The sequence below is a fragment of the Vigna unguiculata genome, chromosome 6 (genome assembly GCF_037176805.1).
Source record: "Vigna unguiculata cultivar grain cowpea cultivar isolate G323 ecotype 2 chromosome 6, ASM3717680v1, whole genome shotgun sequence".
Taxonomy (NCBI): domain Eukaryota; kingdom Viridiplantae; phylum Streptophyta; class Magnoliopsida; order Fabales; family Fabaceae; genus Vigna; species Vigna unguiculata.
The window spans coordinates 5,298,266-5,321,413 of record NC_140797.1 but is presented as its reverse complement, the minus strand read 5'-3'; the positions used below and the strand labels follow the sequence as shown (position 1 = coordinate 5,321,413).

The window sequence follows — 23,148 nt, the reverse complement described above, 5'->3', positions numbered from 1 at the left end:
GCTTCAAGCCCTAGAAGTCAAAGCTAATCCGCTTTTTAAATAGAGAGAACAAGTTACAGGTAAGCTCATGATGCTATACTCGCGGGGAAGGAAAAACGAGCAGTTTACGCTTTAATAGCTACCGTTTCACTGGCTCTAGTATTCACTGGTTTTCAAGGAATGGAATATTATCAAGCACCCTTCACTATTTCGGATAGTATTTATAGTTCTACCTTTTTCTTAGCAACTGGCTTTCATGGTTTTCATGTGATTATAGGTACTCTTTTCTTGATCATATGTGGTATTCACCAATATCTTGGTCATCTGACCAAGGAGCATCACGTTGGCTTTGAAGCAGCTGCGTGGTACTGGCATTTTGTAGACATGGTTCGGTTATTCCTATTTGTCTCTATCTATTGGTGGGGAGGTATATGAAGGAACGAAACAGTGGATTGAGGAATGAAAGCTCGAAGACAAAGAGAACCGGGCTTTTCAAAAGAATTATTGCTGCTTTCCCACTCCCTTTGATTTTAATATAAAAAAAAGTCTCTTACACTTTCCTACCAAATCTCTCTTTATTCTGGCACATAAATGAAGGGATCGAAGAGATTATGGCAGAAAGAATAAGAATATGTTCACCAAGAAATTCCCCGAAATTGGATCTTGGTCTATTTGAGATTGTTCTTTTTAATCGTAATCAAAGATGTTTTCTTGTCTCTCATTTCTTTTCTGAACAAATCAAAGAACCTAATGGATCGAACTCATTGGATTGGTATCTGGATTTGATGAGGGTTGAAATGGAAATTGGTTAAAAAAAAGAATATCGGACTAGTTAAGGTTGCCATTAGTCGGGAATGAGCGAGAAGAGAAGGCTTCAAGCCCTAGAAGTCAAAGCTAATCCGCTTTTTAAATAGAGAGAACAAGTTACAGGTAAGCTCATGAATGCCTTTTTTTTATAGGGAATACCTCTTTCTGTCAAGTGAGTGAAGTTAGCTGAGGGGAATGCTCTAAGTAACCAGTCCTATCAGTCGACAGGGGGAAACCCCTCTTTCTTATTGTTAGGCTGACTTAAAAGAGGGTTAAAGACTAACAAAGACAGGAAAGGCGGAAAAAGCGGAATGTGAGATTCCTAATTAAAATGAAAGGGATGACCAGATATATATGCTCACAAAGTGCTTTGCCTGTAATCGATGGCAGAAAGACTAACTCTTCCCCCTCTCTTAGCCCAATCCGTTAGACAAGGGTGCGGTTTTGCGGTCACTCGTTCCTCTCTTTTGCCACAAATGGCACCTACATCTTGTGGGCAGGTTCTCATCTTTTGGGCCTGCTTGCTCTCACCCAATAAGGCACGATACGCGGAACCAAGATCGATATAAGATATTGGACGGTCTTGGGGGCCCGCGTAGCCCATGCCGGCCTTGCTTGAAAGTCCCACTTATCTTTCATCCACCTTTTTTTCCTGACTTTTAGCGGTAGTCAGTTGTCCTTGTAACTATCGCTCATGACTGGATCTTTATCCATACCGAATAAAAATGGATTTCTGATCCGATCCAATCGAGAACTTATCCCAATCAACGAGGATGACGCTTCTCGGCAATATGCCACCGATGACTACCACTACAGGAGCAAGTATGAGTGAAAGAACGAGTTTAATACTTTCTTAGCTTAGAGAGGGAGGCAACTGAAGCTGTCGGGTTTAGGTCTGATATTTGCTTGCCTGAATCTATCAACAGGGCTTTCATGGGGAGGTTTTTCTTAAAGTTTTCAAGTGATAGTGGAATTACCAACAAAATACCAGACTCTCTGGACTTGCTTTCTCCAACCAAGATAGGGTTTTGTCCATTCCGCTAGGACAGGTTTAAATGCGCTGGATTGATGCACCGGTAGAGGGGAGGACAAAATGCCTTGCCGTCGGGGGTTCTTCCATCATATCAATAAAGCTCAGTCTCCCAACAGCAACAACCAATCCGAGCGGAATGGCGCCTATACTCGGTCAATGGAGTCCACTGCTGGGACTGGCATTGGATTCGGCTGCCAGTTGTTTTGCTATTGGTGGCACATGGTCCCTGAATCTGATCCAGTTTTGGATCTCTCTAACGAGACTGGAACGGGCGAAGCCATTGGATTGATTGGGCGAGTTAGCCCAACAGGAATGTGGTCGTCTAGATCGTACCTGCGGAAAGATTAGGTGGACCCCTATACATTCATTGATTAAACCGAAACCAATCGAAGCCATGTGATCGATCGAGCTACCCGCATTTTTGTTTTGGTTTATCAAGCAGGGGCTTAGCCACTTGTTTATATTTATGGCAGCATTGGGAAAGAGACAAAACGACGAATGGCTAAAAAGCCCTCTTTATGTATGTGGAAAGTCTATACTTAACACACCGACTCAATTGGAAGCTGAATCCTCACAAGCTTCGAAACCCCTTTTACTACACCACACCTGCTACCCACTTTCTTTGTTATTGGTTCAAAAAAGCCTAAACATTCCTTTTCTTATTCTTACTCTGCTTCATCCTATGGCTACTCTTTAATATGTTCTAAAACTGCCAACCCTTGTTGTTACTTATTCATCGGCGGAGGATAGAGCTTTTCTTTTTCTACTTTCCTATGATATGGATTTGGTTGATTCTCCTGTGGTATCGACTGCCTTTGTTCGGCTAAGACTTCCGAGTCTGCGGATTCTCTAGTAGCTGCTCTAGCGTTTGCTTCGTCGGGTGCTGAATCGGATGCTTTATCTACGCGGTTTGAAACTCTTTGGAAAAGAAAATGCTTTGCCCAGGAATTCTAGGTTGAAAGCCCTCTCTGACCAAAACCAGGAACGAAAGTCTTGATCCTAGGCTTTGGAATCAATCAAAAGAGCCCGAGCCGAGTAAGGATACAACGCATCAGTATAAGCTGCTACAGCATAAGGCAGGGCAAAGGTACTTTCCAGACCTGAATCTACAAAAGATAGAACCTAAATAAGAAGCCAGGGAGGCCTTATGGTAGAAAAAAGGTATGTAGGGGTTATGGGTCTATTATAACCAGAAGGGGGGAGAACGGATTTTTGGACGTGTCTGTCCCACAGTCTGGTGAAATGTACGACCTCCTACAGAACGCCCAAAAGAGTGTAAGCGAGGGATTAAAAACCTAGTTGATCACTTAGAAATTCAAGTAGAAAATCTTATTCTATTTTTATTCCCAACATGCAGAAGTACAAAACCAATTCACATAGAAACTAGAGTGAGTTGGATGGAACCTGATGATCTTCGAGGCCGAAGGGAGCTAGAGTGGAAGCTGGCGCGGGAACAGTAGGAGCTCCAGCTCGCTGAATAAGCCACCACAATATAGGAAAAATAATAAGCAACAGGAGAAGGATGTGTCTCAAGTGCGGAGACCTGTTTCGAAGGTGAACCAGCAGAGTAAGATGCAACCGGGCATGAAGCAGCAAGTGTTGTAGATCTGGTAGAACTTCTTCTCGGATATGTTTGGTTAAGTGAGGTGGCCCAACAAGCCGAACCACATTGGTCGAGTACAAAGCAACCAAATATCCGGACTTCGGAGTCGAAATCTGAATTCATAATAGGTTTTTGTTCGCTCCGCAGGCACGAACTAGTCGAGATGTATGTGGTGCCCTTTCTTTCATTCACATTGGTGAGGTTGCTTGATTGTAGGGGCCGGGAAAGGGTCTGCCACCACTGGATTTTTTTGTAACCGATGTAGCTTCGTCGTCTGTCTCGGGATCGGTAGTGTTCCCCTCATTCCTTAGGCTTATCTTCAAGTATGTTGATCTTTCTTTTATTTAAGATACAATCTGTAAGTAAGTTACCAAAACTTTTTGTGTTGTAGACGGCAAAGAGTCAATAGAAATAGAATAGGAATCCCTAGAGAAGAGAGTTCCCGAAAGGAGAAGGGGAATTGACCACTTCTGGAATTCACAACTACAAAAATCACATCCTATTTTAGCGGCAACCAAAGCTACTTACTTTGGAACCTTTCTTAAGCTCAGAGCAGAGTAGCTGGAAGTAAAGTAGAAGAATGAGTCTAGCGACCAGGAAGCATAGATAGCAAAGGCGGAGATGGTACTTTAACAGTAAAAGGAGGATCATATTGAACATGCAATTTGAAATCACGTACTTACCCCGGGGTTGCCCCGAATCCACTAATCAAATAGGTAATGTTGGCGAATCTTCTGATTATCGAGTTTCAATTTGACAAGTACCAACAGGCCGAAAAAGACGAAAAAAAGGCCTTGCATACTCGAGAAGTCAATAGAAACCACTCTGACTTATGATATTATTTACTTTCTAAGGTAAAAAAAGCTAAAAGTAGGCTCGCTATTGCGAGCTATACGGGCTGTTTGCCTTTATACGGCTTCGTTCACTATCGCTCCTATGAAGTGGTGGGCCTTCTAGAAGCTTCGCCAGAAGCAAGCAAGATGAGGTCGCTCTCCTTCGCTCGTGTAGTACTCGCCCCTATAAAATAAAAAAAGGCTTAAGCAAAAATAGAAAACGAAGGTACTACTATACGCCGTTTTTGAGAGTTTATGTAGTACCCTAAAAATAATGCATGCCCTTGAAAGCATGGCCGCTAATTTGATTACCTTAATCTTAATGTTATACAAGAAAAGGTCCACAAATAGAATATATAGAAAAAGGAAACAGAGAGGGATCATGTGTTTTTTTGGGGTACTCGCCCCTTATCAAAAATAAGTAACAAGGCCCAATAGGAAAGCAGGTGAAATAACAGATAAAATGCCCATTCAGTCAGTTCAGCTTTCATAGAGTAAAAAGCCAGGTCAGAACTTTTCCTAAGTGTAAGTGCATGAGCCTCCGCCATGTCCACCGAAGAAAGAGTCATTTTCTTTTCTTTATCGCTGAGCATCTTTCGAGTCTCATGTTGACTTTTCTCTTTCATGTGATACTTCGCCTTAAGAACTAGGGCTGAGCCCATACAACTATTATTGTTTTAACACTACTGGGAGATTGGTATGAAACCGAAAGCCTAACCTGGACTACTAATGGCTTCTTCTCTTGATATAGGAAGCCCAGGTTCAAATCTTTATGTTACACGTAGCAACTCTTCTTGTTCAATCCTTTAATCGGAACGACGAGAGAGTGACTAAGCCGAAAAGGTAGAGCGGGAACTGGGTTCATCGATGACCTCAAAACCAGTAGCAACCCTAGCTTAGCCTCTTTCTGAGCGTTGTGCTCTATCTCCTCTCTTCCCTACAGCACCCTTGCTTGAGTGCTATGCGCGCGATTGCTTCCTTATATAGCTAGCTTCTTTGTTTTCTTTTAGAAGTATCTCCTTACTAGACTAGCTTCTTTGAGAGAGAAGGTTCCCCCCTTTCTTACTACAGGGAATGGGATAATGAGGAAACGAGAATCAAAAGGTTTGGTGAATAAGAAGGCAGAGGCAAGCGCAGAAGGGAAGCAAGAAGAAGTAAATATGAAAGAACCCTTCCAGTTAGATAAGCTGCTATAGGAGCTTGCTAGGGAAAAGTCTCTCCTGGTTATGTTGCATAACTAATATCCAATTTCACGGAATCCCTTAGTTCAAGGGCAAGCAATGACAGGAAGCTAGGTCTTTCATGAGGTGATCGTAACAGATTAGTGATGAATCCAATCACGGAGCTTGAAGCCTAGATAGAAAGAAAGAAGACTTGAATGGAAAAGGGCAAGTCGTTAAACCAAAGTTCCTTCCTATGTCTCCCTCAACGATGGTTTGTGCGGTCTTCAAAGCGGTAGGATGAAATCCTATACCTGATAGCAATCTGCCCCGATACAATAGTGACTTGATCTAATAAAGGGAGCTTTAGTTGAATCATTTCCAACCTAACCCTCTATTTCCTCGGATGAGGTCTCGCTTATTTTCTAAGATTTCCTGCTTCGAGTGAGTTCCACCCAATGGTATCCCACCAATCTCTTCTATCTTCACCCAATCCAGAAGGACTTGAACCCAATAGAGCATAATGGCTAATTCCATCAATCGAAATGAGGAAAGTCCTGTTCTTTTACATGGTATGAACTAGAACATAGTTTGAAAGCCAATCTCGAGATCAACCTTCAACAATCCAATCTATATGCTGAGGTATCCCCGCAAGCAGTACAACTATCCTCCCCTCCTACCAATCTTCCTAGTGAGGATCAATTCACTGGCTTGGCTTACTCTATTCCGCACTGAGGAAGCTGTGAAAGATTGAGTTGATTGATTAGCCTGAACAGGAAATCATATCTTATCTTAGTGATCAAAGTCGTTATGCTTGATGAGGATTTATCCCCTTATCTGACTGGTGGTTCTAACCTGATATCTATCATTGAGTCGGGATCAGAGTTCACCCGCTTGCCCTAAGGCTGAATGCCCGAGTAAGGCAAGCAACAGGAGTGCAGAGAAAAGGAGACCTGGTGAAACTCTCTTCCATGTCTCTTTCTCTTCTAAAATATATGGTAAGAGCATGGGAAGTGGTCACACCTGCCAGCTGACCTTCATTGTAGACTCTTTTTTATTGGGGAGGAATGAAATGTTACCAATCTAAGAGGGCCTTGTTGGAAGAAAGGGATAAGGTTTGCATTGTCGCTAGCGAATTCCGTCCAATAATGGAAGTAAAGAGGTGATAACGCTAGCTTCAAGACTGCAACATCTGGTCATAGCCAAGCCATTGTCACTTAGCGCATCCGAAACTCTCATCCATAGAGATGGCTTCTCTCGGCTATCTAAATTTGACTGAAAAGAGAAGATCTGAGGAACCTGTCTTTCTGGTCCGGAAGGGCCTGGTCTTTGATCACTCTTCCATTTCCTGGGCTTCTCTCGGCTATCAAAGTGAGTTGGCATTCTTAAAAGCCGGAGAAAGCAAGTGAGGTTCCAACTCCGCCGGAGACTTGCTTGATCAGATTGAGCCTTGCCCAGAAAGTGGAAAGATGCTTTATTCCAACAAGAAAGGGAAGGGCAGAGGGGATAACTTACTCGATCAGCATAAGCAATCCATCCCACCGTAGTCACAACACAAGGTAAACATAGGGATAGAACTTTGGCATTCCTGCTTCCACATCACATCTTTATCAATTCAATTACCGAGTTGCTTTCACTCCTCTTCCCCAAAAACTGGAACTTGCTCTTAAGTTAAGCTATAGTACTTTCTTACCTATTCTGAATTAGTAGTAGAAAGTTATACTCTTTCTGAAAGAATTGATAAGATAAGTTACTGGCTACATAGACTAGATTGACTGCCACTAACTGGCTTCCTTAGGAAAGAATGATAGAATACCAGAGGTAGTCAAAACTAGACCATGCCTCTATGATGCCAAGAATTCGACTTAGGGGCTTGGGGAGGCTTAAGATGAATGAGGCCGAAGAAGGTTCAACTAACCCTTAGATTCGGGAATAGGAAACTAGCAGTAAGGGTATTACGCTTCAAGAGAAGTGGAACTCACTCGAATAGAGAGAGTCTAGGCTCACTCACAGGTCAAGGACTAGTATAGCAAAGAGGCTTTCAATTCCCGCAAAGCAAGTGGGAAAGAAAACTAATTTCCGTGAGCATTAAACTCATGTATGGTCTTTACCGCTTGGGAACCTCAAAGATGCTCTATGGCTCGCTGGAGTTAAATCAAGTGATCATATTCAGCCTACTTCGGTTGATGAAAGTACTAACTTCCCTTGAGACTGAGATTTTTGTTTTTAGTTCAATTGTCATATATTCTTACCCTGAATGGAAAGGCATTCTGTATCTTTATGAAGTGAACTAAATCGATTAGGTCATACTACTGGTCGGGTACTTAAACTTAAGAATCGACTCTGTCGTTTCTAGCTTGCAGTAAAGTTGCCTACTCGCAAACCCTGCCCTTAGGACTAGGTTGGAAACTCCCAAGAGGATGGAATGAAACTGGCTTGAAAACAGGCTTGCTCACTCGCTTTCAAGACGGAAGAATGAAAGGTTTTACCTTGCTTGCTGCTTGCTTACTAGAAAAAGCGGTAATCTGACTTTATATTCATTCTCAATCTTGAATTCCTAGTTAGAACTAAGAAACCAATGCTTTCCTCCTTTTCGCCCGAAAGCCCTCTTTCAGCCTGAAACCCATGTAGGATGGGATAGTCACACTCAAGCAGTGATTAGTGATTAGAGGAATATATAACTATGCAACAGCGGATATGCCTACTTTCGGATTCACTGTAACAAGTCGTTTTTCCACTTGCTTTGAAAATCGTCCTCTTAGTTGTAAACTAGTCTGAGAAGGGTCAACGTAGATAACATTAGGCTGAGCGCAGCCATTAGAAAGACCTCGAGATTCACCGAAGAAAGACCGGAACCTTTTACAAAACTCAATGAGTAGAACGCTTCGGAACGGGATAGAAGAAGGGTGGAGATTCTCGAACCGAACTAGGAAACGGATCCAATGACTTCAAAAGAATGAAACGAGGAGCCATATGAAGTGAAAATCTCATGTACGGTTCTATAGAGTGGCAGTAAGGGTTACTTATCTGTCAACTTTTCCACTATTACACCCAAAAAACCAAACTCTGCCTTACGTAAAGTTGCCAGAGTACGCTTAACCTCTGGATTTGAAATGACTGCTTATATACCCGGTATTGGCCATAATTTACAAGAACATTTTGTAGTCTTAATAAGAGGGATAAGGGTCCTTTCTTTTGTTGTTGCACTAAATTGCTTATCAAAGCGAAGAATCGCTCGATCAAGTAACAAATCAAGCTAGCGAGTGGAAGTGGAATAGTCATGCGAGTCTATTTTGCTTATGAGTCTCTTTTCCTGGCCTCACTAGGTATGAAAAAACAACCACCGCACCGGATGTGAACCTTTTTCTAAAGCGGAATTAGGCTCATCCGACGAAATATTTTTTTTTCCATTGACATAGGTCGATTCCTCTTTATTTATGGTACAACCGAGCTCCTTGTAGGTCTTCCAACTCGAGCAATCAGAAGCAAACGCATCGCCCGCTACGGGCATTCTCTTGAAGCTTAAAAACGAAGTGTTTCATCGGCCCGGCTCAAAAGTTGTTGGTGACTGGGTTCCCTGCGAGGCTTTTACAGTTTTTCTTCTGTCACTCCCAACCTGTTCTTCTTCGACCGCGAGTGAACCATAGCCTTTTACCAGAGATAGCCTTTGAGATAACCAGGTCTTTTTCTTTATTGCCAGGAGCTGTAAACAACATCTTATTTTTGTTTACAGAGCTTAGTCCTTATTCTCTTCCTCTATCTAAGTGAAGAATCACTTCTTCAATCGATGATTCTTCTTCGCCGAGTTCAGACTCGCCAAGAGTTGTTCGAATCCCAGGAGAGTTTTCAAGTGGTCAAGCAAGTCTGAAAGTCATCGGGTAAGGTTTTATAGTTCCAGGTTAAACGTACTAAATCTTATTAGCTTATTGCCATCGGAGTGAAATCTTGTCCAGAAGTTGTGAGAGAAGGATTAGTTCGTGTCTGTGTCAAGGGGACGGGTGACTCGACTTCCATAGGTCAGAGCTGTCTAACCTCTGTTGTGTTGTTATAACCTAGTCTGACTCGTTCTTACCTCCCTGCCTGTTCTCCTTTCTTTCTTTTATGAGAATACTTGCCACCTCTGCTCTCGTTCGGGCCTCGAGAATCCCTTGCTTTTGGCTACGGTCTTTATTTACCTTTTATTTTGGCGCTCTCCTCTCAAAACTACTCATTTACAAAGACTACTGGAAGGGCACAGCACGACAACAATACCACGACAGATATACTTACCGACAAGAGAGAGCGAGACTGACCCACCTGAGAGAGAGAAGGCAAGAGTGACTCCTCCCTATCACTTAAAGGCGGCCGGAAGAAAGTTTTTCTTTCCCACGGCCTTATTTACCAAGCTCGGGACTATAGGAGCATTTTTGGAATTTGAGGTATCGCTTGTGATAAGGACATGTTCATATATATAGTAATGTCCTTTTATTGCGCCCTATTTGAGACTGAGACTCAGGCATGTTTGGAACCCTGTCCTATCACCTTTATCAAATCCCTAGCTCTCTTTCTTAGTGCAACTGTCCTATTCCTACCATGGGAATCTCTTTCCTGTGTCATATCTATAGTTTCGGATATCAAACCGGACAGTATCGTATATGAAGAAAGAGATTGTTGACGTTAGTAGACTAATCTATTCATTGGTAGGGCATTTCTTCCTATGACCACCTTTCCTACCAAAACCCCCGGTTTTTTTTCTACACTAGTTCGGGATTTTTTTAGGATTCATACATGCATTGATCCAGTCGAAGAACCTGCTCTAGAGCTACTACTCCTACTGTCACATGAAGAAGAAAAGTACAAACACACTATCTCCCACTACCTCCTCTCATTCTAGGCCAAGTAGCCCTTTATGCGATAATACCTTTTTTCAAAAATGAAAAGGCAAGGCCGGTGAAAGCAATCAAGCCAAAGCAACATTCGTTCATCTACCGCTCCTGCCCCTAGGAAAGAAAATCCAATTACCAGTATAAGTTCCAGGTCCTATAACTATCCCCTTCCTTCTTCTTATAACGCGAGTGACCCATATCTATAGCCAACAAGGGCTTTCCTCACAACTTCACAAGTAAGTTCCCTCTTTTCTAGAGCAGCTAGCACACCAATTCCAACAATCCCGTATATTGCTCATTCTCCCGTCCTTCTTACTGCTACGTGGGAAGAGCCTTCAATTCATTTCGATAAGAGCCAAAGGAGTCTTCCTCTCTAGTAGCCCTTCCGACAACAGATTCAATTGCAGCAGTTACTCTAACAGTAGCAATCGCCCATGGTTATGCCCTACTATATTCATTATGACCCAAGGCTCACTCCCTGCCCTAAGCTAAGCCCTACGGTTCCTTCGCTTCCCGCCGTTAAGAGTTCTGGCTTCTAGGGCAATAAGATTGAAGGACAGTAGTTAGCAATCCCGGTATTCAAAAGGAAGAAGTAAGAATTTACATTTCCTCCTCGGCAAGTAGAGTTACCTCAGCCAGCCAGCTAACTTCCTAATCATTTCGTAGTCGGTGATTTTGAAAAAGATAAGAGCGGAGCAGATCTAATTCCTCTAAGGTTTTTTTATTCGCTTACGCGCCTTTTTACTGGTTCATCTGGTGCATATTCTTTAGTTGGGTGGGAGCTTTCCCCCATCTTGGCTAGACAAGTTTATAGGCCGATCTTCTTACTTCTCTTCGCATCTCGAAAGACATAAAAGATTTGTTATTAGCTTATTCAAGCAGTCGAGGGCCCTTAATCTTTTTTGCCTACTTGCCTTTTTCCTTACAGCCTATATATATAGACTGAGGGCATTCTCGCATCTACTTATTGCAAACAGCCTTTTTTTTGTCCTAACTGCGCATTTGAAGCTTCTTCTATCAAAGAGCTTGGGCATCTTTCGATGAGTAGGTCCGGAAAGAGACTGAAGGCATCCCTATGTGGTTAACATTTCCCTGAGATGCCCAGCCTTTATAGACAAGTAATCCATCCCGCCATTCCTTATTGCGCATTTTCAGTGTGAATAAGAAGAAGAGCAATCTCTAGTTTCGAATCTAGTCTCGGCATCAATCCCAAAGGCCTCTAGTCCCAGAAAAAAGACTTCAAAGAAGTAGCTCAATGAATGTGTTTACGTCCTCTCTTCTTAGTCTACGATTATCCCTGCTTTTCCTCAGATGTGGATATAAAAACCTGGTCGAAAGTAGAAATGTGTGATTGGCTTCGTCCCGGTAATTCCTTCCCCTAAAGAAATAGCAGTAGACCGTAATGTATTCAATAGTTGCCGAAGGGGCCAGGCCTTCCTCATAGCGCCCGCCATTGCCATTGATTTTAGCACACCGGAAACCCTCACAGTAAGAGTGGATAGGCTTACACTAGTTAATTTAAGCTTTTGTAGATGATGGATGACCAAATCAGCGAAAAGTGTGGCCCATTCATCGCTCGCCAAGGCCCTATCCAACCTTGCCAGTCTAGTCCCCCTTCTCCAAGTAGAATTTGTGCCTAGTACCTCGAGCTCCACCTTCATCTGCACGAAGTTTTGAAAAGAAGAAGAGGAAGGCCTAGTATCTCGGGCTCCACCTTTCCTGTCCTCATAAGTTATAGTAGCATTCCCATCTCCAGCTAGGAGCCATGGAAGGGACATGTTCATCATGATGGCTGAAAGGTCTTGCCAGAATAATTTCCTTTCAGTGGGCTTTGGGCTCCCATAGATGGCTGAGAAGAAGGACAATATCAATCAACTAATCCATAACAAAGGACAGGAATGAATGAAGCTGCACCTTGGCAGTTCCAGACCAATAGAGACATATTCATGAGAGAGAGGGGGATTAGTGCTCCATCTTGGAGCTTTCTTCATTCTTTTTCTGTCTGTTATGACCCTTTCCTCGCTAAGTTCATCTAGATATTTTCATTAATGGCTTTGATTCTATCAGGGTAAAGGACTGAAATTGGACATTCTTCACTTTGAGGCCCATTTCTTTGTAGTTTCACCCCTAGAGACGAAAGCCCTTTATCCGGAGGCTTTGGGGGCATCTTCTCTTTCCGCGTGGATAAATTAGATAGCACGTGGATCTGAGCTGGCTGATCCTCTTTTGCTTGTGCATCACTCTTCTTCACGGGTTCCTCAATGGCTTTGATTTTCAAGCAAGCCTAGCCGATTGAACTACAATGGTCGAATGCTTCTCTTGATCGAGTGAGGGAGAGGTACCGTACTTTCTCCTTACCAGTCGAGATACTGCCTAGCCTTGTACGCATTGGAGGGGCCATATAGATGCCAAACCTTCTTCGTGATAGACGCGACTGTCCTGGGTTGGCTGGACGAGGCCTTGGGAGAGCTGGATTGGCGGTTTGATCTGGGTGGAGCAGCTTTTTTGCCTTTTGTCATCTTTTACTTTTGGCTCCCTATCCCTAGGCGAGGCTTTTTTTTGAAGTCCCAGGAATAACAGAGCTAATCTGTCGCCTCTTGAGTCTCCTTCTTGTCCCTCTCCTAGAGTCTGAAGTGAGTTCTCCGAGGAGGCTAGGACGTCAAACCTAGACCCCATAATTTCACTAGGTGGCTGACTCTCATTGATCAGCTTTTTTCTAGCCCTGTCAGATCTCCATGCTCACCTTCGGACCTGCATCCAAGGGCCCTACCTCTCTCCCCCGGCGATATTCCCGGCAGCTTGAGGTTGGGTAGTCTCCTGCGGCAACTCGCCTTTCTTCTAAGGGCAGTTGTCCTTAAGGTGTCCATATCTCACACAGTGGTAGCAGATAGTAGGGAGCCATTCATATTCAACCCTCAAGGCATGATCATCGACTTTGATTTTGGAAACTAGCGGTTTAGAGAGATCAATAACGAACACTAGACGAGCAAATCGGCCTCTATCTCCAGTTTCCGTCTTCTAATCAATATCCATCCTAATAACCTCGCCAAGAACCTGTGCGATTGCCCTCAAGACGCTCAACTGATAATAACGCTAGGGCAGACCCATAAGTCTGACCCACACAAAGACTTTATGGATCCTTAAATTGAGCAGCAAGAAGGAAGGTTGCCAGGGTTGCACCCTTAAATAGTGACCAAAGATTCACCAGGGTCCTCCAAGCAGAGCATTCTAATAGTCTTGGGCATTCTGGAACTTTACAATGAAAGAGTCACCTTCAAGATCGGCTAGTTGAAGAGGTACAGTCCGCTTCCAAAGGTTCATTATTTTGTTATGAAGCCTTCGATAACCCATGGATCTTACAAGCTGCTTTACAACAACAGCAAGTCTCATGCTTTGATTGAGCAAGTCGTCTATGCGAGAGGAGAACTGGATAGAGGGCATTACTTCCTCTTGCACCATATCCTTCTTATCCCTTCCTTCTTCGCTGATCATTTCAGAGCCATTATCCACTTCTTCCTCAAAAATTTCAACAACAGGAGGGGGATCTTCTTCCTCAGTTCTTATCTTCACCTTCTTCGTCGATCCATTGTTCTCAGGATGTGGCGGAGGTTCTTCTTTCTCACAAAGCTCAACGGCGACAGTGCACTCCATTTTCAGAGATAGACCTGTCTTGAAACGGCTTTTACAATCCTACACTTGCCTTATCTTACCCTTGACTCTCTCTCTCGATAGAGACTGAAAACTTGACCAATAAGAGTGAATCGTTGCTGTAGTCGATTGCTCCGGAATTGGACACCTTCCTCCAACAGCCCATAATTCCAGATCATGATGGCGGAGACAAAAGAAGTTTGGGGCGCAGTTCGCTCCTCGCTTTTGTTCAATTATAAATAACTATCCAGTTTGATGGAGATTTGTAGCATCATTCAAGTAAATACAGATTGAGATCGTAGAAACATGAGCTTGTGATATAGCTACACCTAATTCCGGACCGGTTAATGCAAGAACTATAAATAAAGGACCAAGATCTCCTATGAAATAGAAAAGATCATTCATACATAGCATAGTCCAAGCGAACCCACTTAAAATCTTTACTGAACTATGACCGGCCATCATATTAGCAAATAAACGTATTCCTGAGCTTAATGCGCGAAAACAATGAGGGATAAGCTCAAGGAGTACTAAAAAAGGTGCTAACAGCAGTGGGACCCCTACGGGTAATGAGAAGCTTAAAAAATGAAGCCTATTTCTTTGAAATCCCACTATAGTAATGCCAATAAAAATAGAAAATGAGAGACCCAAAGTAATGAGAAAATGACTTGTAACTATGAAGCTATAAGGTATCATACCCTGGGGAATACAAAATAACGAAAAAGTAAAAGTGACCAAGATGTAAGGGAAAAACTTTTGTTTCACATTTCCGGCTATTTGTTCGTTTACTAGGTTTGGCACGAAATCATAAATAAGCTCTACCAAGGATTGCCAAGCATTGGGTACTGACTTTCCTCCTCCATTTTTAGTAACAAAATGAAACAGCAGTAAGACCAAACTGAGAGTGAGCAGCATAAACAATGAGGGATTTGTGAATGAGAAATACAAGTCACCTATCTTCATATCCATCAATGGGATTATCTCAAATTGATCAAGAGGGATTGATAGGGAGTCCCCTGCATCACAAGGAGCAATTGTGAGGAATAGCCATTTGAATTGAATAGTGAAATACCATTTGAATTGAATAGCGAAATACCATATAACAATAACAAAAAAAGCAAGGGTTACGATTTTTACCCGCTCGATCCATCGAAATTTATTAACTTCTTTTCCTTTTCCCCCGGGTCTGTTGGGGTAAGAGGTTCCGGGCCTTTTCGGCTTCGGCTGCTGTGATCCCGTACCTCCTTGACCTCCATTATCTTTTTCATCTTTGTCTTCTTTTTCTTTTCCCTCAACTTCTTTCCCTTTTCCTTCTTCTTTTCCTTTTCCCCCGGGTCTAGGAGTGTCCATCCTTTGCAGTTTCGGCGGCTGTAATACCGTACCTCCTTGACCTCCATAACCTCCATGACCTCCTTGATCTCCTTGACCTCCATCACCTCCTTGACCTAAATTCTCATTTGGACAGATCCCCCTACGCCATGGGACCCCCCAAAAACCAAAGCTTTTTTTTTGTTCCTCCATAGAATATAACAATCTTTGTGATCCGCTTTACTTACTTTCGTTAGGAAAGACTTGTCAGAAATGTGTATGTGCTTGGTTGTTGACCAAGAAAGACATGGGAAAAAGACCAAAGCTATCAGAAAGACTAAGAAAGAGAAACCCAAGAAAACTTCATTCTACTTGCATGTATTAAGCATATAGCCTAACTAGCATGATTGGTCCCTGCAGTGGTAGAACCAACCTGGTGAACCAAGCGTACTACTTCCCAACGTGGACCTTTCTTCTCTTATGATATTTCGAAAAAAAAAAGCGCCCCTAAATGCTAAAATTTACGAGATTCAAAAAACAGGGATCGGGGAGAGGGGAAATGAATTTGATAGCTATATCTATTGATCGAGAAAGCTTGGCTTGGGCGGACAACCGCGTAAGATATGACTAGAAGATCTTCCATTTCTTCCTTGTTACGAACGAGGTACCGAATTGAGTTGATAGTGATAGATCGTAGTGCTACTAGCCCTGCTGGGAAAAACCAGAGGGAAAAAGCCCGAAGGGAAGTGGCCCAGCGAAATCGCGCTCTATCGATACGCTGTAAGATGAAGGAAGAAACTTAGTGAAGTTCAGGCATTTCTTGGGCCAAGTATACCATTGAAAGAAATCCTTGGTTGGACTATCACTATATATAATAAAGTTATAGCTTTTCCATCCTCTAGGTAGGGATCAGATTGATTTAGCTGTAATGATACCCCGATTGTCCAAGTCCAAAACGATCGGATTTGTGCTAATGCGGATTTGATAGCGCCATTTTCTTTCGATTTAGGCCATGCCTTTAGGCTGTCGAGTGAGGATTGGCCAAGGCTCGAATTGACTCAAAAGTTGGCTCAAAAGAAGCATCAAAAGCTGCACCGGCATAAGCTGAGGCAGAGCCTACCTTCGTTCGAGCCCGGCGTTCGCTGGTACTTTACTTACTGGTGCAATCGAGATTAGTTCAGCCTGTGCAAACACGGATCTCTACTTCTTTATTATACTAGTCTATATAGTCTCCGTCTATTTATTATTGGATGTGGGATTCCTCTCAAGCAATTGGTGATCCGGGCTATTTCTCTAAAGTAGATTGATTTGGCACAGGACAGGTATATTTGAACCAAGGGAAAATGAGATTTAAAAAATAACTTATTAAGAGTTGAAAGACTCGTGCTTTTTTTGTCAAGGACAAGGGAATCACTCGTCTTATTCATCAGGCCTGAAAGAAAAAATAGGGCTTAAAAGGGTGGTTTGTCTCTCGGAATTGGCTCTTCCACCCTTTCGTTTCTGAAAAAAGGGCGTTTTTCCTGTTAGCGTTGGATTCCGAAGAAAGGGAATCCCCTAGACCTAGAATAGAAGGAGCGTAGTAGCTCGACAGTAACAGACAGTCAGGGAGCGGAGCCAGAATAGAAGCACTGGCTTACGGGGAACTCACGCTTGTCGAACACTTTAGTTTAGTTCTATTTTATCGTGCCAGATCCTTATAGGACTTCTAAAGGGAACCCTTGACTTATTAGGATGATAGGGCCACTCCCGATACCACCCCTTCTTTCCCGCTACTGCCTTTCCTGTCTCAGCCAACCTGAGAGCCTCTAAAGTCAACCTGTCCAGCAGCTATTAGTCCATTCCATTCCGAACCCTTTCGAGTCGGCCTTAGTGGATGGGGTCTTTCATTCACTGTTGATTCAGTTCTATCGATATCGCAACGTGCGGAGACGCTCTTCCCAATAAATAGGGATGTTGGGGCACCCCCTGCTTGCCAAAGTCTTAGAGTTACGTCTTTGGGAGAGAGTTACTAGTGGAATACTAGTAACTTCACTCCCTTCCCTTGGTTGGAACTGCTATATCGCGGACAGGAACAGCAGATTCTGGCTCGGTCTAATATGCTATTCCCCTCTTTCCTTTCAAGGTACCAGACCCGTCTTAGCCTACCCTAACATCTGATTAAAAGATCTCCCTGGCCGGGCCTATTTGCTAAAAAAAAAAGGATTTTGTTCCCCTTCTTCCGATCTCTTATTTCTCGGCTTTTTGGCTATAGCTCTCCAGTTTGGAAGAAAGGTTTGATTGCTAGAAATGAAGTTATATAATATAAATAGTAAACAAGGACCGGCCAAAGCCTTCGAAATGAAATAGAATTTAGAGTTCGAGTTCATGGACAGGACTGTAACAGTTACTAGTAACCTCTTCGCTTCGCTCGAGCAGCTCCGCACGTTGCGCTAACGAAAGAAGTAAGAGAAGCACCTTCCTTATCGTTTAAGGGTCTCAAGCCCAGCCCTCTCCTTATTTTATTGATGATAGGGCGAGTGACACTTAATTAGGGGCCAGAAAGAAAACGGAATAGCCAAGGCGCAGCACCTTATCCTCCCATCTATCTTTAAAGCAGTGGGTCCTTGTTTGGGTCTTCCTTATCTAGTCTGTCTATCAATTATTGATTTCAAGAAAGCAATTGAATTTCGTATACAAAGAAAGAGCATCTTCTCTAATCTCTGACGCTATCTATTCAACGACAGTCTCCATTCTAGGATTGAAGAACTGAAGGACCAAAGAGAGAGTGTAGAGCTCTTTTGTCTATTCTTTTGATTCGTCTTCTGCCCTTTCTTCGTCTACTGCTGCAACGGATGATTCCGTTTCTGCAGCTGTCTAATCTAATATCTAATATGGAATTTGCTGAAAAATCAGTCTGACTAGGATTTATTTGTTGACCTATGAGTCTAGAAAGACTAGAATCAAATAGATTGTTGTTGCCAGTCAGTCATAGCTGATTCATGGTAAAAGACAATTTTATAATAACTAGGATTAGCAGATATCAATCTAAATAGCTTTACGAATTCGACGGAGATAAGACTCCTAACATAGAGATAGGGATGTTGATTCCTAAAAAACGTGTTTGAAAAGGGTTCGTGGTCTCGCGCTAGTGCCTTGGGTGAGTACGGGAATCTGTGAACTCATCAAAATGATGGGTCCCGAATACGCTTCTGGCAACACCTCTTACAAAGAGGATTCGCTAGATGACTCTACCCACCCCTTTTTATCTTATCCATCTGGCCCTTCCGATGCTTGTTCGGTGTCAATACTCTACTATTCGGCGGGTAACTGAACTCATCGAGAAGAAAGATTAGGGATCGTTCGCCCCGCGCCCCTTCTTCCTTTGTCCGATGGGTCGCTTCACTCATATCCGATGGGTCAGTTTACACGGATCCGTCTTTCGATGATAAGGCAAGGCTTTTTGTTGTACCAAACAAAGCAATTTGGTCTGGTCTGGGTGTAATGCTCTTTCTTTTTCTGTTTTAGCCCAAAATAAAAGGGTCCAATAGCTGCAGAAGCAAGAGCAAGCCGGCCGATCCATCATATCCCGTTTGGTCAGTTAGCACAAACAAGAGGAGTCTCTGGGGTAGGGAGTGCCCCATAATAGGTTTTAGGAAAAGAAATCTCCTCTCTTCTCTACAAGCGAAGCGACCCATCTCGGATAGGAGCGGTGGAAAGCTCGAGAAAGTACAACATTAAGATTATAACTTTTGTCCTTCTACTTCCTTGGGAAACGTGGACATGACATTTTACCTAGGATTGGTGGGGGTATGTATACGTGGTCGAACTCGTCCAGGACCAAGAGCTCTGAACCAATGCTAACGGCGGACGAACTCACAACAGCGGCAGAAGAGCTAGTCATAGCTCAGATACCAAGTCAAAGCGAAGTTCGAAGTCACAATATAAAGAGTTGAACGACAGGAAGAAGAGCAAAAAATCGCTTTTGAACTAGGGTATCTCCATCTCAGGTTTCATCTCACCGCTTTGTTTCATCTCATTCGTACAGCCTCTATCGATACCGAGCTTCCCCGGTACGGTACAAAGAAAGGCTAAGAGTACAGTAGGGAATCTCCCGAGATGGAATGATGATATTATTTTTATCGTTCGCCCGAGCAGACGAAGGTTTAGCGATCATTCTTATATGACGCAATTCGACTTTTGAAAGATGGGATCACTCTATCTATCTCTTTTCTTTCCGCTTCTTCTGCCAGCCTTGCCAGCCCCTTTCTTTATATCATATCGATCTGTCTTCATCGGTTTTCAGCTCTACCGAAGAGCGCTGCCCGCTCGCCGTGATGGGACCAAAGAAAGGTACTTTCTTGTTCTTTCTTCCCCTTTCCTCTGCTAACAACATCTTCTCTTATGAAATTCTTTTCGATCTCGATAAGAAAATAAGTACACGAAACCCGATCAATCCACGAACTTTTCTGCCCTCTGTTTTTGGCTTAAACGGGGTACTTTCGTTACCGAACAAGATGTACCAGGGCCAAGGGGACCGATAGAGAATGTGTTCCATGATCTCATTGAAGACCTCTGGAACTGCTATTGCTATCCCCGGCCTCTAAGTGCTATCCAGGAAGATCTTTGAAAGGTGTCGACCCGACCGGGAGAGGGAGAGGGCCCTACATCTAATCTAATAGGGGCCCCCGACCAAAGAAGGAGGGGCACGATGAAGTGCAAAGGAACAAAGAGAGGAGTTCCCATCCTCCCTCAGGCTATCCTATCTGTCGAGAACTAGTCCAGGGCTTGAAAGTGCACACTATATTAAAACCATAATCAGTACCATACATAATCCGAATGTACCATAGCGTTATTTACAAATGATATTAAAATTTAACATGGAAAGTATTTACATCAAAAACAAAACAGTAGAGTTTCTTTCAAAATCCCAAGTGGCCCATGCTCTCCGTCTCTAAGCAGCTCCTGGCTCACCTGTCACATCATCTGTTCCCGGATAACAAATTATCCGATCATCGCCATACACACATAGATAGGGTGAGCTATGCACAATAAAACATAAACAGATATATATATATATATATATATATATATATGAAATAAATATGCTTTCCCACTCAAAACAATATAAGTACAAACTCATAATTTCCAAATCACCCAACCATGACCTCATAGTCCTTCATGAGTCATATGCATGAACTAGGTCTTGGGACTTCCCTGTGCTCCCACGAAACTGACTCATTCGTGGTCCAACCCTATGAGCCTATCCCGCTCATAGTCCTGCCCTATAGATTCCTCGCCTGTAGTAAAACATCCAAGTCTCATACTTGGACGTTGGCACGCACGCAATCACCATACTATGGACTCCTCGCCCAATAGTAGCCGACGGGAACATCACAGTTCCTTGCCCATCGTGCGCCCGACACATGCAATCATCATACTAAGGACTCCTCGCCCATTAGTAGCCGACGGGAACTCAACCAGTTCCATGCCCATCATGTGTCCAACCACCGAGCACATCCAGACCCCTAATGAACTTAGTCCTTCAAGCCCATACACCACAACACATGCATATACAAACTAATCATGGTATAATCAGCCAAACACACTCACAAGCACATCGAAGCATTAAATTGCATAAACTCGCTTAAGCTAGGGACCTCTCGCCCAAGCTAAGCCCTCAGCCTCGCTTAGGCTAATTAACCTCGCCTGAGCAAGCTTAGAACAGTAACGACATCATGTTATCTCGCTTAGGCGAGATCTTCTCGCCTGGGCGAGTCACACCTTCGCTCAAAACAAAACACATACCTCGCCTAGACGAGGAACCACTTAAACAACGCCATTGCTCATCGCAACCTCGCTCATGCGAATGTCTCTCACCTGAGCGATACTGAGTCGCTCAAAACACCAATATTTCTCGCCTGGGCGAGATATCGCGCTCAAAAGCGCCCAAATTTCCTCGCGATCTCGCTTAGGCGAACTGTCCCTCGCCTGAGCGAGACTACGTCGCTCAACATCAAATCAAGGTCGCCTGGGTGAGCAGCGCGACCCAAACCAGTCATGAGGTTCTGCAACTCTCGCCTAGACGAGATAGGCTCGCTTGGGCGAGACTTGCAGAGTTCCCTCACTGTCACACACGCATTTTACCCCAAAACAATGTCAATCATACACGAAATTACACCTCCAGACAACCAATTGATACCAATGCAATTTCAAGAGCAAGTATCACTCAAAACCATGCCTTTCACACATTTTTAACACCTCCATTCAATTACACGATCATCAATAACACGAACTCTTAAAACCCTCATCCCACAATACATTATCCAACATAATCATACCCCCAAACTAAAATACTCAATTTCCTAATCATAGCACATAGAGTACGAAATTTCATCATTCAGAATTCATTTGAGAAGGCAATATTCCAACATTCCAAGCACACATACCAATTAATTTACATGCACAAAGACAGCTCCCCTAACCCGGATTATTGGATGAAAGATTAAGATGAGGACTCCTTGATTCGTACACTCCTTGTACCCTCACCACTCTTCTCACACTCTCCAATTCGTGCCTCTCACAAAAGTCAATTTCCAGCAATGCCAAAACCTTTCCCCTTTACCTAATTTTGGCTTTTATAGGTGCCTTTAAGGTGGGTATTAAAAATAAAAAGAGTTTGGGCTTAGAGTGGGTTTTAATTCCTCTTAATATCAATTATTTGATAGTTTTTCCAACCCTCTTGGCTACCCCCATTCTGCTAGGTTCTCTACCCTTCCACATTCACTCCCATCCAAGTTTAATAAAAATAAAGGTTAAGTTTTGTCTACCAAGGTTTGAACCAGTGACCTTCCACTCATAAAGCCAAAGCACAACCACTATGCCAATTCACATTTGGTGATATACACAATTCAACATAAGTTTACAATGCCAATCACATCATCATACATATCTTAAAAATCAATAATAAAACAACAACAACACATAATTGGCATACATAGGACTCGAACCCAAGTCCTCTCACACAATCAAAGTACTCTCAACCAATTGAGCTAGTACTTTTCCACATCGCATTAAACGACAATGAATGCCATAAAGGCGCTTTCTACCCGCATTTATTAATTAATTAAATATTTAATTAATTAATTTTCACGGGTCTTACACTTTACTTTCAATAATGCATAAGACATAAAAACATGTTGATTGTGAGATACACATTGGGCTCGGCCCAATTTTTGCTATGCTTGGCCGAGAGCATCACTTGGTGCAAGGAGGGAGAGCTCATGGATTCATCACACCTTCATCTAAGGGCTAGGAGACTTGGCTTTCTTTTCAAGCTAGGATCTCATGTCCAAGATCAAGCCTTCTTCTCCAAGCTAGCATTAAAGGCTAACATGCTTTCTCCTTCTCATCCAAGGGCCGAGATTCCTCATGTGTAATGGCTTGAGTATAAAAGCCATAAATTTTTAGCATTGTATTCACTCTTAAAATTTTATGCAATAGATGCTAATTTGAGTTGAGATCTTGTTGCATATTGACCTGCCCTTCCAGAATAACGGCCAAATTCAAGTGTTACTTGCAGGCATGCTTGGCCCTGCCTCAGGTTCCTTTAAGATTCCAGCTCTACTATGTGTGGAAACCATCCTTGTGAGTTCTCGGATTGCTATGGTAAGATACTAACTCGTGCCCCACAGTGAGCGCCAATTATTTCTGCGGAAACAATAACAGAGTATCAGGGAGCACAAATCATATCTTCCCCCAATCGTTGAATTCTCGGACTGGTTGCTCCTTGGTTTGGATATGTCCTCGTTTAGTGTTGGCGGATTGGACCCTTAGGGGGTCACCTGCGAAAAGGACTTTGACGATCAAGTCAGCAAAGACTCTCAAAAGTCAAATCAGAGATTAGTGAATTAATGAATTTGGTAGTCTTGGGACG

General features: G+C 43.1%; 1 protein-coding gene across 1 annotated transcript in view; it reads right to left on the bottom strand.

Moving 5' to 3' along the window:
- The window catches only part of LOC114188771 (ATP synthase subunit a-like), a 68,297-nt gene extending 52,852 nt beyond the window's left edge, over positions 1-15,445 (bottom strand). Inside the window, exon 1 of the mRNA XM_085674349.1 lies at positions 15,179-15,445. Coding sequence (XP_085530475.1) covers positions 15,179-15,278 — 100 coding nt within the window. The 5' untranslated portion in view covers positions 15,279-15,445. The remainder of the gene's footprint in view (positions 1-15,178) is intronic.
- Positions 15,446-23,148: the final 7,703 nt, after the last annotated feature.